Source organism: Neolamprologus multifasciatus, chromosome 11 (genome assembly GCF_963576455.1).
Source record: "Neolamprologus multifasciatus chromosome 11, fNeoMul1.2, whole genome shotgun sequence".
In the NCBI taxonomy this organism is placed as follows: Eukaryota; Metazoa; Chordata; class Actinopteri; order Cichliformes; family Cichlidae; genus Neolamprologus; species Neolamprologus multifasciatus.
This window is the reverse complement of record NC_140449.1, coordinates 17183160-17197242: the sequence shown is the minus strand read 5'-3', so window position 1 is coordinate 17197242 and position 14083 is coordinate 17183160. Positions and strand designations below refer to the sequence as shown.

At 39.4% G+C, this 14083-nt stretch overlaps 1 protein-coding gene and 1 long non-coding RNA gene across 4 annotated transcripts; one reads left to right on the top strand and one right to left on the bottom strand.

The window, feature by feature from the left end:
* Positions 1-205: 205 nt before the first annotated feature.
* On the top strand, positions 206-5394 carry LOC146508098 (uncharacterized). The gene is made up of 2 exons (XR_014876957.1): positions 206-1683; positions 1891-5394. It is a non-coding gene; the product is annotated as an uncharacterized LOC146508098 (long non-coding RNA).
* Positions 5395-5527: 133 nt separating this feature from the next.
* On the bottom strand, positions 5528-14023 carry kcnj20 (potassium inwardly rectifying channel subfamily J member 20). Of its 3 annotated transcripts, none has more exons than XM_085178237.1 (3): positions 13925-14023; positions 8912-10136; positions 5528-6638 (listed from the first exon to the last, which is right to left on the bottom strand). In XM_085178237.1, exons 1-3 carry the CDS (start codon positions 13925-13927, stop codon positions 6274-6276), a joined length of 1593 nt encoding a protein of 530 aa, XP_085034363.1. In that variant the 5' UTR covers positions 13928-14023; the 3' UTR covers positions 5528-6273. The 3 variants fall into 3 exon arrangements, with proteins under 3 accessions (XP_085034363.1, XP_085034361.1, XP_085034360.1); XM_085178235.1 differs by lacking the exon at positions 13925-14023 and adding an exon at positions 10970-11823; XM_085178234.1 differs by lacking the exon at positions 13925-14023 and adding an exon at positions 10943-11820.
* Positions 14024-14083: the final 60 nt, after the last annotated feature.

Here is a 14083-nt window from a genome sequence, read left to right as displayed (position 1 = left end):
TAAATTCTAAATGCATTTAGGACGTTTTTTGCTCACTTTATGTCTCGTCCACGATGTTATTTCTCTCTCCAGCAGCGTAGGTTACAATTACATTAGCATGACCAATTATGCAAATTAGGTGATGACGTCATTTAGCGACTTCTAGTGACTTTTAGGACAACCAATAGCGATTTTCCTTACTGAGGAGTTGGCAACACTGCAACCAAGTCCGTAGGTACAGTCACAGATCAGTGACATGTCGAATTTCGTTTGTGTAAATAAAACGTACCAAAATAACACAACCGCTGAGAGATTTGACATTTTGATGTACTCATTTACATTTATGCATCATATTCTTACCAAGCTCGTTTTTCCCAACCACTTTTACAAAACAATTTTTTTTTTCTTTAAAGTGAAATGCGTGAACCATACTACTGAGTATTCATATGCTGCAGATTTTTGTGTCAAATTACAACAAAAGAATTTGAAACATGTTGCAAGCCCGACTCTTTCGGGCCTCTGTCGAAGCCAGTGGCTGAAACTGTGATCATGGGCCAATTGTAGCAGTAAAAGCACAAAAGTAGAAATATGTTGCATGTGTCATGTTAGCAAAGTACCTTGGCTAACTATGCACAGTACAAGAGCAGAGTTATTAGGAAGGCTGGCTAAGGCCTTATTGGCTCCCTGCTCTAATCTGCTATGTTAAAAAGCTCCATTTACCACTTGCATAGCACAGTCTGCTGTAATGTTCCCTCTAAGCTGCGCACATGCGCAATTGCGCACTGCTGGCACGGTCTGTGCGCACAGAAAATCTGGGTTGCGCACAAAAAAATCTAACCTGAATTGAAATTAAAATTAAAACTTTAACAATTCTGTTTTGCAGTGTTAGTCAGTAAGTGACTCCCCTATGGAAATAGAACGATCCCATCTTATCCCACAATCCAGCCAATAATGCGATTCACATTTGTATATATGCAGCTAATCAACGTCCTTATGTGCCTACACCGGTGTTAGCTAGCAAAGCGGCGTGGCTGATGTGGAGTTAAGCCACGTTAATGACAACGTGTACAACCATTGGAGATGTGAGCAGGACAGACCCCCCCCCCCCCCCTCCCAAAATGGTTTGTTCCAGCTCGCCTCTCCCCTGCTCTGACTCTAGAGCTGTTCCTGCCCGAGCGCTGTTGGCTGAGACGCAGCAGAGCGGAGGTGTAAGTGCCTGGTTTAAAACAGGACGTAGTAGCTGCGTTTAACCTTTAGGTACTCTTTATATATTTAGGTAGGAGTCAGGCCATGTTTCTTTTTAGCTGAAAACATTACACCAGGTAACCTGCTGTGTTGAAAACGTGTTTCTCGAGTATGTTTGCTACCCTACAATCCGTCCTGCTCTGTAGTAAAATCAGCGATTTTTGACCGTCCTGTTGCTCCCATTGAAATGTATACAGCCTATTTAAAATATATAACTTAACATTATCCATAGCCTGCTGTTGTTACCACTGTCCTGTTTGAAATGTAATGAGAGAAACTGATTATTTTGTCATATGTGCTGATATTGAACCCAAGGTACTAACTAGCTAACTGACTGGATGCCCATTAACCTTATAACTCCTGTTGTGTGTGTGTGTGTGTGTGTGTTTGTGTACAGAGAGACAGCCAGGTTCATAATGGATATAAGGAATTTTTTTCAAAAAAAGGAGCAACATTCAGGTAAAAGTGTAAGATCAAATGATCCATCAATAAAGGATAATGTTGGATCAGTGTTTCAATATTTATATCCTTTATTAGATGTACATGTGGTTTGGTTATTTGCCCTTTGGTTGAAAGTACACTGAGATAGGACTTTTTTATTAGTGCTCTTAATAGTATTTTTTTTTTAATCTAATTCAATACAATCTATTTGTGTATGATTGTCAGTCCAAAGAGGGAGAGAGGAAAGAGGAGAACATGAGGACAAAGTACAAGGTCAGGATGAACCAGGTAAGAAAACAGACAGGGAGTACTAACAGGCAAAACAAACTGTTAAACTGGCAAAGAAAAAAACCCAACTAATTTTACTCATACAATCTGGAAGTTGTTTTCTCCCTATATTAAAGCTGCTGTACAGAATCTGCAAAACAAACTGGGTTGTCAGCCCTGGCACTGCATTACCATATTGAGCTTCAGTCAGAGGACGTCACGGTTACCAAAAACTTTTTGAAGCTCAAGAATGAGGCTGGTGCCATTCCAGATATGTTAACATTGTACAATCTTCTGGATAATCAGATCTTCCCCACACTGAAAACTGTTATTCAGGTTGCCCTAACAAACCCAGCTAGCAGCTGTAGCTGTGAAAGGTCTTTTAGTTTCTTGAGTCAGCTCCATACCTGGCTGAGAAGGACCATGGGTCAAAGCAGACTCCAGCACCTGGCTGTGATGTCAGTTGAGAAAGAGATGCTTGAGAGACTTGACCACCAAAATGTGATAGACAGATTTACCAACCTCAAGGTGAGGCGACATAGGTTAAAAGAAAAGAGCAAATCTGCAGAGCCATAGTAGTATCTGCAGTAAAGATCTTTTCATACATTGTATACATTGTACCATAGGCCAAGTTGTCTCAATTTTTCTAATTTTGTAATAATATTTTGTACATTTCAAGGACTCTTCTATTTTTGGAGTGTATTTTTATGTATCTGTATGATATTATACATACACATTAAAAGTGAATCTCTGTCCAAAAAATGCACCCAGTTTACTTTTTACTCACTATGAGCATCATTCATTATTTTCCCGCAGTAATTAAGGTTAGGATATGTATTTTTTAAAATTCCAATCCATTCTTCTTTAGCAGCATTTAAATAACCTTGATCAGATTTGATGGTTTTGTTACAGACTTTTCAAAAAAGTGTTTTGCTTTTCTTTCACAAATGTGGGGATTCAATTGTGTTAAAATGTACAAAACAGTGATGTCATGTTTTGTGACAAGGACCCAGGCACAGAGAGACTTGGTGAATTTAAGAATCTCATGATTTAATAAAGAAATTTGCAGACTTGCACAGAGAGGGTACAATTATGATGAGTGATAATGGAGATGAAGACAACAGACGATGAGGACAGGGAGGTACAGGGGTTTAAATGCACCAAGGAGACAGTCAGAGGGAACTCGGGACAACTGGAGACATTTAAGGATGCAGGGACTGACAGAGACAGGGAAGAAGTCTCATTATGACGAGTAAAGTTTACCTTGCCTGGCTGGGCTGCTCTCTGGGTGCTCAGCACCCCCAAAGCTCTGATCCTAGAATTGCCCCTGTTCAGAGTTAAAATTACGTATTTTGTATTGAGCTGAAAATAAACACGATTTGTCCTGTACTTCAGCTATAATAATAATAAAAAAAAAGACAAAAAGCTGGAGTTATTCTGCGTCTTTACGCTGTCAGCTGCCTCTTTTTCTCTCATTCTCTTCCCTCCCTCTCCTGCTGTTACTTCAATCACGAAACTGATCAATGATCAGCTGATCGGCGTTTCTGCCGCAAGTCCAGTCTCTCTTGTTTATCTCCCACTTTGCGCCAGAAGGAGGAAACTAGCGGAGGTCACGTTAAACAGCAGAAGCGCCTTTAAACTTGATAAGCTGTTGTTAGAATTTATTTAATATTACTTTCTAGTATCAGCTGATGTTTGTTGGAGCCACAGCTGTAAAGCTGCTGGTCATGATATCGGTTTGGTTATCTGGTGAGAGGGAAACATGAAGATGAAACCAGGAGACGTCCTTACTGAATCATCAGAGCTGAACAGGTGATGGAGAAACAGGTTTACCTTTTAGGTGACATGAATGGGTTGAAGGAAAGTTATGAACTGTTTCTGAGAGACAAATAACACCAAATTTCTAGCTTTTAACAAATAATTATCCGAATCTTACAACCAAAGTTTTCATCTGATGTCAAATGTATAGAAATCCATTATTGTACATAGTAATTTTATTCAGGGTCCCAACATAATTTCTTCAGAAGTAAGTACTGTATATGATGCCAGTATTTTCCCACATTTTCTAGATACTGTACCAGTACTTTGTTTAAAATGCCAAAAAGTAAGTTAAGTTTTATTCTTTCTCACCTGTCTTTCTGTCTCCTTTCACTTTTTAAAGGTTCCCATGTTAGAAAAAATATTTTGCCCTGCCATGCTGTTTATTGATGTGGTAAATAAATAGTTTATGAAAATGTCACTAAATCTGTCATTCATTATTTTTAATATTCAGTAATGATCATGTCTCACCTCTAGCCTTCTCTGTCTTAATTTCAGGTTTCCACCATATGTTGTAGATAGTTCAGGAAGTTAACTCAACCAAGCATTCTTTGGGTTTCAGCTAAGTACTGTTTAGAATACCAGAATAGGGAGGATGGTGTAGGTTTAAGTTTATTAGATTGATACATATGTACCATTGACTGTAGAAAACAGTCAATGGTCAAAGCTCTTATGATGACGTTTCACCCCAAAGCTCTTATAAGAGCTTATGGTCAAAGCTCTTATGATGACGTTTCACCCCAATTTAACATCACCGCGGTAGGAATTAGAATCAAACTTATGGGAAAGGAGACCCCTTGAACATCAATCAGCGTGATGAGAACTATTGAAAACAAAATAAAGAATCTTTGGAAAAAAATTATCTAAGGAGAATTAATTTATTTTAGTCTGACCCCAGTCCCATCTGCTAACATGGAGGAGGCGGGGTTTATGACCTATACTGCAGCCAGACACCAGGGAGCTATCGAGTCGTCCATGTTTTCTACAGTCAATGATATGTACCAACAAGACAGTGTACATCACTGTCACAACGACGTTTGTTTTCATTCAAAGGCTTTATGGTTTTTCCTATAATACCTGGTGGGCCGGTCTCTAGTCAAAATTCCCGGGCTGATTTTTTTGTCCACGTCCAGCCCTGCCTGTGAGCAAAAACAAACCAAAAAAAACCCACCACCCTTTCCTATTGGTGGAAAAATGTACCATGTCGACCAGTCAAAAATGATATGGCAACATGGCATTTAGTTGTTTAGGAAGGGGGAAGTTTTAGGAGTGACGGCGGTGTTTTGAGATGTGAGAGATTTGCGACGTTTAGCGCAAATCTTGTGTAGTTAGTGTGTAGTGTAGTCAATAGTTTTGTTGTGTGCGTCAGAACAATGAGGTGACTAAATGTTACAGGTGTTACAGGAGTGATACATCTCCTGTTGTCAGGCCTGCAGGTACCAGGCTGTTGTTCTCCTTTATCTCATAGTGGACAGAAATTATTTTTTGGAGTGGCACAAATAATTTGTGTGGCATCAGATTTGATGCAGAACAGCTGATTGTTCTGTAAATAGTTTGAAATGTTTATTTAAAAAAACGCCTTGGCTGCATTTTTAGGTAAACAGCTGCAAAAAACTTTGTTTGACTTACTCAATTAATTAATTGCCCAGCATTGCTCATTATATACTGTATTTTGCAGACAGAGTTATAGGACTCTCTCCCAGACCACAGACTCATACTCATAATACAAGTCAGAGCTATATTAAAAATAAAAAAAAAGAAAGTTGTGTTTTCAAAATTGGAGTTCAAGTTATTTTTACTTACAATAGTGTTAACATACTACACAGGTTATGAACAAGATTTTTTTTTTAAATTTTCATTGTAAGTGGGCTAAAGCAGTTAATTAAAAGTAGTCTAACATAAATGTAAATGCTGTAATTTTAATAAACCATGTAACTTGGATGGATTCGATGCTGGCGTGACCGCAGTGCACACGTCTAATTTTGCTCACAGTGGTCCAAGGGACCACTCAGGGAGTTTGTGTGTTCGCTCAGACACATGAAAAATTAGAGGGAACATTGGTCTGCTCTTGCCCTTTCCTCCAAAACCACAGGGAGTGATTAACACAACATTGCAATGCTGAAATACAGTGCTACTGTTTATTTAGTTTAATTTAGCATGAGATTAAACGCAGGTTTGTTTTGGACATGCCATAGATGAGGAAAAAAGACATTTCGGTAACAACTAAAATCAAGAATCTACTGTTGCTTCAACTTTACTAAGAATAGTAAATCTGCAAGCATTTATGCTGTGAAATTATATGTGTATTGCTATAGTTTAAAGCTGGACCTGAGTGCCAACAATACTTTGGGACAAAGTTTAGCAAATAGCCAATTCAAAATATTTATTATGTATATTTACACCTGCCCTTCTTCTACAGTGAAATGCTGGTATCATTTTAAAAAAAAAACACACACACACAAAAAAAGCTTCATACTGAGAAACTGTTTATGACCAATTCAGCTTTAAAAAGGTTAAAATGTCTTATGGCGTGCTTTTTTCGGTACCCTCTTCACTTTCATTGCCTTCTGATGCTCTCTCCTCCTGAATGTTAGCAATAGTGAATCCTCCATGAGATGGTTGCTTGTCTTTGTCTTCTTCGGTCATTCCCTCTGCCCAGCTTTCCCAGTTTTGGCTGGTTCTGTGGTTTTGGACTTTGCAGTCAGCCAGAGCCATTAGCTGGTGTGCCTGGCTGGCACTGCAGTTAGGTAGTGGTACCTTGTAGGTGGTGTAGAACCGACGCAGGTCCACTCTGAATGAGCCCTTCTCCAGCGTCATGCATGGTTCAAAGCGAGCGCCCCACTCAATCTCTGTTTCAATATAGGATGTTTTGGCTTGGCACATCATCCCTGTGTTTAAAATAATGACATGGAAGTGCCTGTTAGTTTTGAAGTGAAGTGAAATCACCGTCTTAAACTGAAGTACGCATCATTTGCCACAAGATGTCTCTGGTGTGTTTGAATCCACACACATTCGGGCTTACCAAAATAAGAAAGTAGGAACTTGTCATTAAAAGTATCAACTGGCCAAATTTAGATGAGCGATACTGATTTTTTATTTTTTTTTTTGCAATCATTTTTTTTTTTTTTTTTTTATTCTTGAGCTTTATTTTGACATTGACATTAACAATTTCAACAGCAAAAGTATTGGGGGGGAAAGGAAGGTTTTGATTTTACTAGAAATATCTATGTACAAATTATTTAGCTTGTTTGTTGTTCCTAAAGAGTTTCACCATAAGAAATTATATTTTCTTTTAAACTGAGATTGGAAACACTTTAGCTGGAAGAACAGTTTCTATTTGAACTTGATGCTATCTTGCAAAGATAGCATCACTGAAAGGTTTGAATACCTACTGTACAGTCATGTGAAAAAGAAAGCACACTTTCTTTCAAGTCTAAGGTTTGACACATTATAATAAAAAAAATGGTCTATTCCTTCCAGAATAAAGGAAAATATGATGATTTATTGCAGTGTGTCATTATTTATGTGACAAAAAATGAGCCAAAATGCAGAAGCAGTGGGTGAAAAATATAGTACCAGCTGTCTGACAGCTAAAGCTTCACCCATATTAGGTAATGCAAGAGGATCAGGATGTTAAGCCCAGCAGCCAAATCTGAAACAGAATAGAAAAAAAACCCCACAGTATTGCAGTGGCCCTTCACTATACAACTTATTTTGTCTGGACCTTAACATGTTTGAAATGTTGTGCTTGAGCTCTGCAAGAGCTGTGTTTAAACACGTACCTGCAGTCCTAGCTTCAATTTTTCACACACTGCTTCTAGATTTTGCTTCAGTTTTTATTAAATAAACAATGACATGATACCATGTGATATGTGTCTGTTGTTATTCGTCTTAATTGATTGATTTTTATTATGGACTAGCATGTAAAAAGAGCATGCACTTTCTTTTTCACAGTTGCTGAAGAATGTATGAAACAAACCACAAGGCCATAATTTGCTGCAAGAAAACTATCTAGAATCTTTAGGAACCACGTCAAAAAAAATCAGTATCAGAAGTTTGGGTTTTTGGTTTGTTATTTTGCTTTTTTTTCCACAACGGTGGACAAAGTCTAAAATTAAGAAGAAAAAAATGGGTTTCAAAAAAACAACAACAAAATTAAATAACGGGAAGCTTGTTGTTGCTGTTTCATTGGAAATTGCTTTTTTAAAAACCTTTTAACCTATAAATAAACCTTCTTAATACTTACTAACTCTTAACTATTTATACACAGCAAACCATGACCCGAATGAAGAGTTCTTTAAACATTACAACATTTATCTACTTGACCTGATTATCCACATTTAATAACAACTGTGCAGCCAGCACCAAGGACATTTTTGTGGAGAAACAGTAAACAAAGAATAAGAAACATCTGCAAGTGTTTAACTTCCAGAGGAGGATGAAACGAACACTACCGCAAATAACCCCCACACGGTCCCCTGAAGTTTCTGCAGCAACATTCTAAGCTGTGTCTGCAGAATCGCAGGGGTATAAAACTGAACTGTAATGACTGCATGAGAACCATGGGGTTGGGTGTAGTCAACAGTTGTAAATAATTAGCATAAACCTTAGTTATAGTCGAGTTAAAGTATTACAGAATTTTACCAAGCCCTCTTGCAGAAACAGTGGTGGGGGATTTTTTCAGGTGTGGTTTTTTGGCAATCATTAAATGTCTGGCCCACAAAAAAATCCTTCTTCTGTAGCCCTACAGTGAAGGGAAAAAAAATCAATGACTGAGAGAATACTGCATCCCAGTTTCCTAATTCCTGAAAACTATTATTAATGAGGCTACTAACTGGCAGTGCAGGGGCAAATGGTTAGCACTGCAGCCTCAGATTGAGAGGGTTGCTCTGGATGGAGTTTTGATCATTTCTCTGTACTTGCACAGCTTTTATGTGGAAATCCCATGCTTCCGCTCACTGAACATGCTTTCTCTCACCTCCTATGACATTCTTGCAAAAAACCCCATCTTATTCTAAAAAAAAAAGTCAAAGTAAATTTTTTTGCAGTTGTTTTATATTAAAATGAGACTTTTGGAGGTACAAGTAGTTTTTTTGTTGTTGTTTTTTATTAATAAACTGGATGTGTTTCTTTTTGACTGCTGCTATTGTCAATTACTCACCTGTGGCCTCAACAATTCCTTCTAAAATAACAATGATCTCAAACTGCTGTCTTCTGAGTTGCTCTGGACCCAGCTCCCACAGCGGACTGTCGCAGTCAATATTGTGCTGAATGACTTGAGGCTCCACCAGGAAAAGTCGGTCTGAGCCAGTTTCATAACCAAGGTTAATCTCTGTCTGCTCGAGAGGCAAGAACTCTCCCTCTGCTGTTTGCCGGGACTTGATTAACTTTGCACGAACCTTTGCGTCCACCATGTGACTTTCTCTGAGGTCTCCCAGGCGGAACATCAAGCAGAGCTGGTCATCCCGGTTAGCAATGACACACGTGCGACTGAAAAGAAGTGTCTCCGCTCGCTTCTTGGGTCGGGATATTTTAACAAACATGCAGCCCACCATGAGAGCATCTATCATGGACCCAACAATGCATTGCGTCATGACCAGCACCACACCCTCATGGCAGCTGGGAGACACGGTGCGTGATCCATAACCAATGGTGCGCTGTGTCTCCACTGAGAAAAGAAGAGCAGAGATAAAATCATCTACACCCAAATAGCAGGGTGCGCGGTCTATGAGGTTTTCTTCAGGGGTGGTGAGTGGCTTCTCCTTTTCTAGGTCACCTCTAAAGAAAGCATTCAAGAAGTAGAGCACAGCAAAGAAAAACCAGGTGACAATGTAGCACATCACGAAGACAAATAAGAACCATCTGTACTGGAGGTCCACAAAAGAAGTAAAGATATCAGACAGGAAATGGCAATGACAAAGGTTGACTCGGCACTTTCCATCTTTGGCGACATAGCGAAGTTGTTCTCTTGTTTCTGGAGCGATGGTAGGGGTTTGGTTAGTTTCACTCTCTAGAAGTTTACTCCTGGCCTTTGCAAGCTTCTCCATCTCTCTAGCAGGGTTGGATATGTTGCTTTTTGCCGGTGAGAGCGGCGTGCTGTGGAGCGGACTGTGGGTAATGACATGAAGTGGACTAATGCAGCCGATTTCAGGCACGCTGAGGGCATGGCGAGGGTAGCGTGAAAGACTCTTGGTCTCCCTGAGTGAGCAACGACGCAAGAGGTCTTGTTCTCTATCTATTAGACAATGAGTATAAGAGGGAAGCAAAGAAATGTTGCCTTGGTGAGGAAAGTCTGTTGTGCTTTTGTGGCGTTGCCTTGCTGTTGTGAGGTCAGAAAAAGTCCCTGGCATGATGTCTGGGAGAGGGAGCGTCATGTCTGTATCTGGCTGGAAGGGGAAAGAAAAGTGCATTTTTAGTGTGCTTGCAAATTCATGAAGGTCATTTCAGTTCACTGGGATAGACTCCAGCTTCACTGAGGCTAAATTAGGTCATGGCTGAATGGTGGGAAAAACGCAGGAGGAAAAGCAGCTACATGGTAAATCTTGGGGGACCAAACTTTTTTTTTGAAATTGTTGACTTAGCTTTTAGTGACTTTTGTTGACTAAAAGCTTACATGACATTTTTTATTTTACCATTCATTAACCGCACAGAGAAGGCATTGTTTAAATATGTTAATGTTTTCTTTAAGCAAACAGTATTATTAAAGTTCTTCATGACTGGGCCAAGTGTCCTTTTTTTTGGAAATCAAAATATGAATCACCCTATAAAATCAGTACTTCGTAATACAGCCCACAAGTACAGGGATAATGTAAATATAGTCTCCTGAGAACTGAGAAAAAACATTCAGTTTGACTAACTTTTGTGATTCCCTGCCTCACTGGGGCTAAAAGAGACCACCCAAACACATGAGACATCACTGGAAAGGCCACATCAGGACTTAGTCAAAATAAGAATACGGTTGATTGGTCAAAGACTATTTTGTTCTTCAGAAATAAACTGAAAACATCGTCATACTAAAATTCATCAAAGTGCTCTGAAAAATGTCACATTCATAATATTATCACACAAGGGCAGACAGGAAAAGACTGTGCGTGACCAACTTGTAAGACTTTTTTATCACAAAACTTTCAGGTTTGACTTTACAAAGACATTTGGGGGGGGAAAGTTTGGAAAACAAAACTCACTGTCTTACATTTATTGAATAACTCTTGCACCTAACCTCATCCCCCGAAGGTGTGGAATGGACAACCATGACAGATTTCGGTTGACAGGGCATAGATGTTCGCCGTCCCCTCGTCTCATCCTGGGTGGTTGTGGGAGGTCCCATGGCTACCCTACTAATTTATGTTAACTTGGAGCCAGGACAGCATGTCCTCTTCAGATTATAGTCTTTTCTTCCAGTAGATCACATCAAAGAAATCCAAAAGCAAAAAACACTTGCAGCAGAGAATTGTGATCGAGTGCAAAGTATTCCCATTGATTGTAAATACTAGAACAAAAGACCAGATTTTCAACAGGGTTTGAACTTTTAAACATGCAATAATAGAGTTAACACTATTATTCTTGCTAGCACCATCGTGACTGGCAATAAAATTCCGAGGTATTTCTGGATGACTCACAGAGTAAATTAATCCAGTGCTTACTTCCAGAATGAGCTATTCTCTGGGTCGCTCTGTGGCGGCCAGATTCAAAGCATTTCCCTTTAAAGCAATGTTTCTAAAGAAGAAAAAAAGGGACACTGACGAGCAAAACACACTCAAACAGAAAGCATTAGCTAGGTAAGCTGGACTAAGCCTAATCATGCTGTCTCAGCCTTCTGCAGAGTAGGGTACAGTGGACTGAGCTACTGTCTTATATAGAAAGGACAGAGTACTAAGGTTATGTGACCCGAGGCATAGTTCAAATAATCTTAAAAAGGCTAAAAATCTAAAAATGACTAACGCCACAGAAAGTTTGGAAATGTGCCGAGGTCATATAGGCCTATATGACCTCCTTTATGTATAACTTAATATATATATATTAAGTTACCAGGTGAAAAAAGTGATGGTAATATCTACGTAATCCTTACAGAGGATCTTTTTTTTTATCCCGTATGTGAAATGAACAGTGTTGGGTAAGTTACTTTAAATTAGTAACTTAGTTACATTACTAGTTACTTCTACCAAAAGTAACTCAGTTACTTCAAGTTACTCGTTACTTTCAAAGTAACTAGTTACTAGGGAAAGTAACTTTGGTTTTACTCAGAATTCTCTTGTTAATGTGTTGCTTCCGTAACTTTGCCAGTCTTCTAGCTTGCTTACTTGCCACAAGTGCACTGTGCCACCTACCAATAGAAAGGAAAAGATAATGTGCATATTTCCACGAGAGAAATCCCACGCCTGGACCATCATTGACTGCTGCCATGATTCTAGCCTACGTCACAGCGTCATGTGGGCTTTTTACATCCAACACAAAAACTGCAGTCGTGGTGCTTTGATTGTACTCAGAACTCAGAAATTCTGCCTTCTGAATAGGAAGATGTAGTTAACACCAGACTGCAGATGAGCTGCATACAGGGCTGGACTGGGACAAAAAATTGGCCCGGGCATTTTGACTAGAGACCGGCCCGCCATTATAGGAAAAATCATAAAGCCTTTGAATGAAAACAAACGCTGTTCTGACAGTGATGTTCACTGTCTTGATGGTATATATGTATCAATCTATCAATCGTTTGTTGTAAGATTCAGATAATTATTTATTAAAAGCTAGACATTTTAAATGAGAATAAGAAAGAAAAGTATTTCCTTGTGCCCACCTCTCCCTGTTAATGCCCTACCTGGCCCCCCTGGCAAAACTTTGCTAGATCCGCACCTGCACAGTTACCAGCTGTCAGCTACATAAAAAAAGGATCCTGGTGTTATTTGTCTCTCAGAAACAGTTCATAACTTCCCTTCAACTCATTCATGTCACCTAAAAGGTAAACGTGTTTCTCCATCACCTGTTCAGCTCTGATGATTCAGTAAGGACATCTCCTGGTTTCATCTTCATGTTTCCCTCTCACCACATATCCAAACCGATATCATGACCAGCAGCTTTTTTGCAGCTGTGGCTCCAGCAAACATCAGCTGATACTAGAAAGTAATATTAAATACTAACAACAGCTGATCAAGCTTAAACGTGCTGCTGTTGTTTAACGCAACATCGGCTGGTTTTCTCTTTCTGGCGCAAAGTGGGCGATAAACAAACAAGAGAGCCGATCAGCTGATCATTGATCAGTTTTCATGATTGAAGTAGAAACGGGAGAGGGAGGGGGGAGAATGAAAGAAGAAGAGGCAGCTGTGCAGCGTAAAGACAGAATAACTCCAGCTTTGTGTCTTTTTCATTGTAGCTGAATTACGGGACAAACTGTTCCTTTTCACCTCAATAAGAAACGCGTAATATTTTCTCTGAATACCAGACGGGACGGTTGGCAACTCTAATAACTTATGAACAAAATAAATTTCAACATCAGCACCCACCCAGCTGTATAGAAACTCCGTCATGCTAGCTAGTACGCAGTACGGAAAAAGTCAGAATAACGAAAATAAACTTCACCTATACTTGGTTTATATCTGACTCGGATAGCCTGCAGGTCATAACTTCTTACCTGAAGTTCAGTTCACACTTGGACCGGCGGCCGCCTCGGGTCTCTTTTCCTTCTGCGTCCCCTTTCCCTCCTCCACCTGCTGCCTCCACCACTTGCTAATGTTACAGAATCTGTGGAAGCTCCGCGATAGCCACCACACGAAGTAACGAGTAACGACCCTATCTAAATCCCAGTAACGACTAACGCGTTCCTGATTTTGGCATAATAACTAGTTACCGTGCTCGTTACCACAATAATAACGTAGTTACTGTAACGCGTTACTTAATAACGCGTTAGTCCCAACACTGGAAATGAAGTTAAAACGATACGATGCTTTTTAAAGGGCATCAGTGGTGCATAAACACTATAAATATGTCATGTTAGCCCATTAGTAGGTGGTTGCTATAGGTAAATGTTGACGTGATAAGTGAAGTTTAGCTTTTAAAAATGGATAACCAAAAAACGTGCAAATTCTATACATCCTTTCTATTCTACTTTTTCTCACACTCCAGCCTTTACTCACACAAGTGAGTTACACGTCAAGTGAGTTACCATTGACAAGTCACTTACCATTGCAACACAAAAAGGTAGTCATTTGGCTGTCAGCAGTTGTGAAAGTCATCTGACCTTGTATAAAAAATTCCTTAAAATTTTTTTTTTTTTTTTTTTTTTTTTGAAAAGTCAGTCTTTTTTTCCCCACTGACTCATCCCTGGCCAGAGTACTCCTGT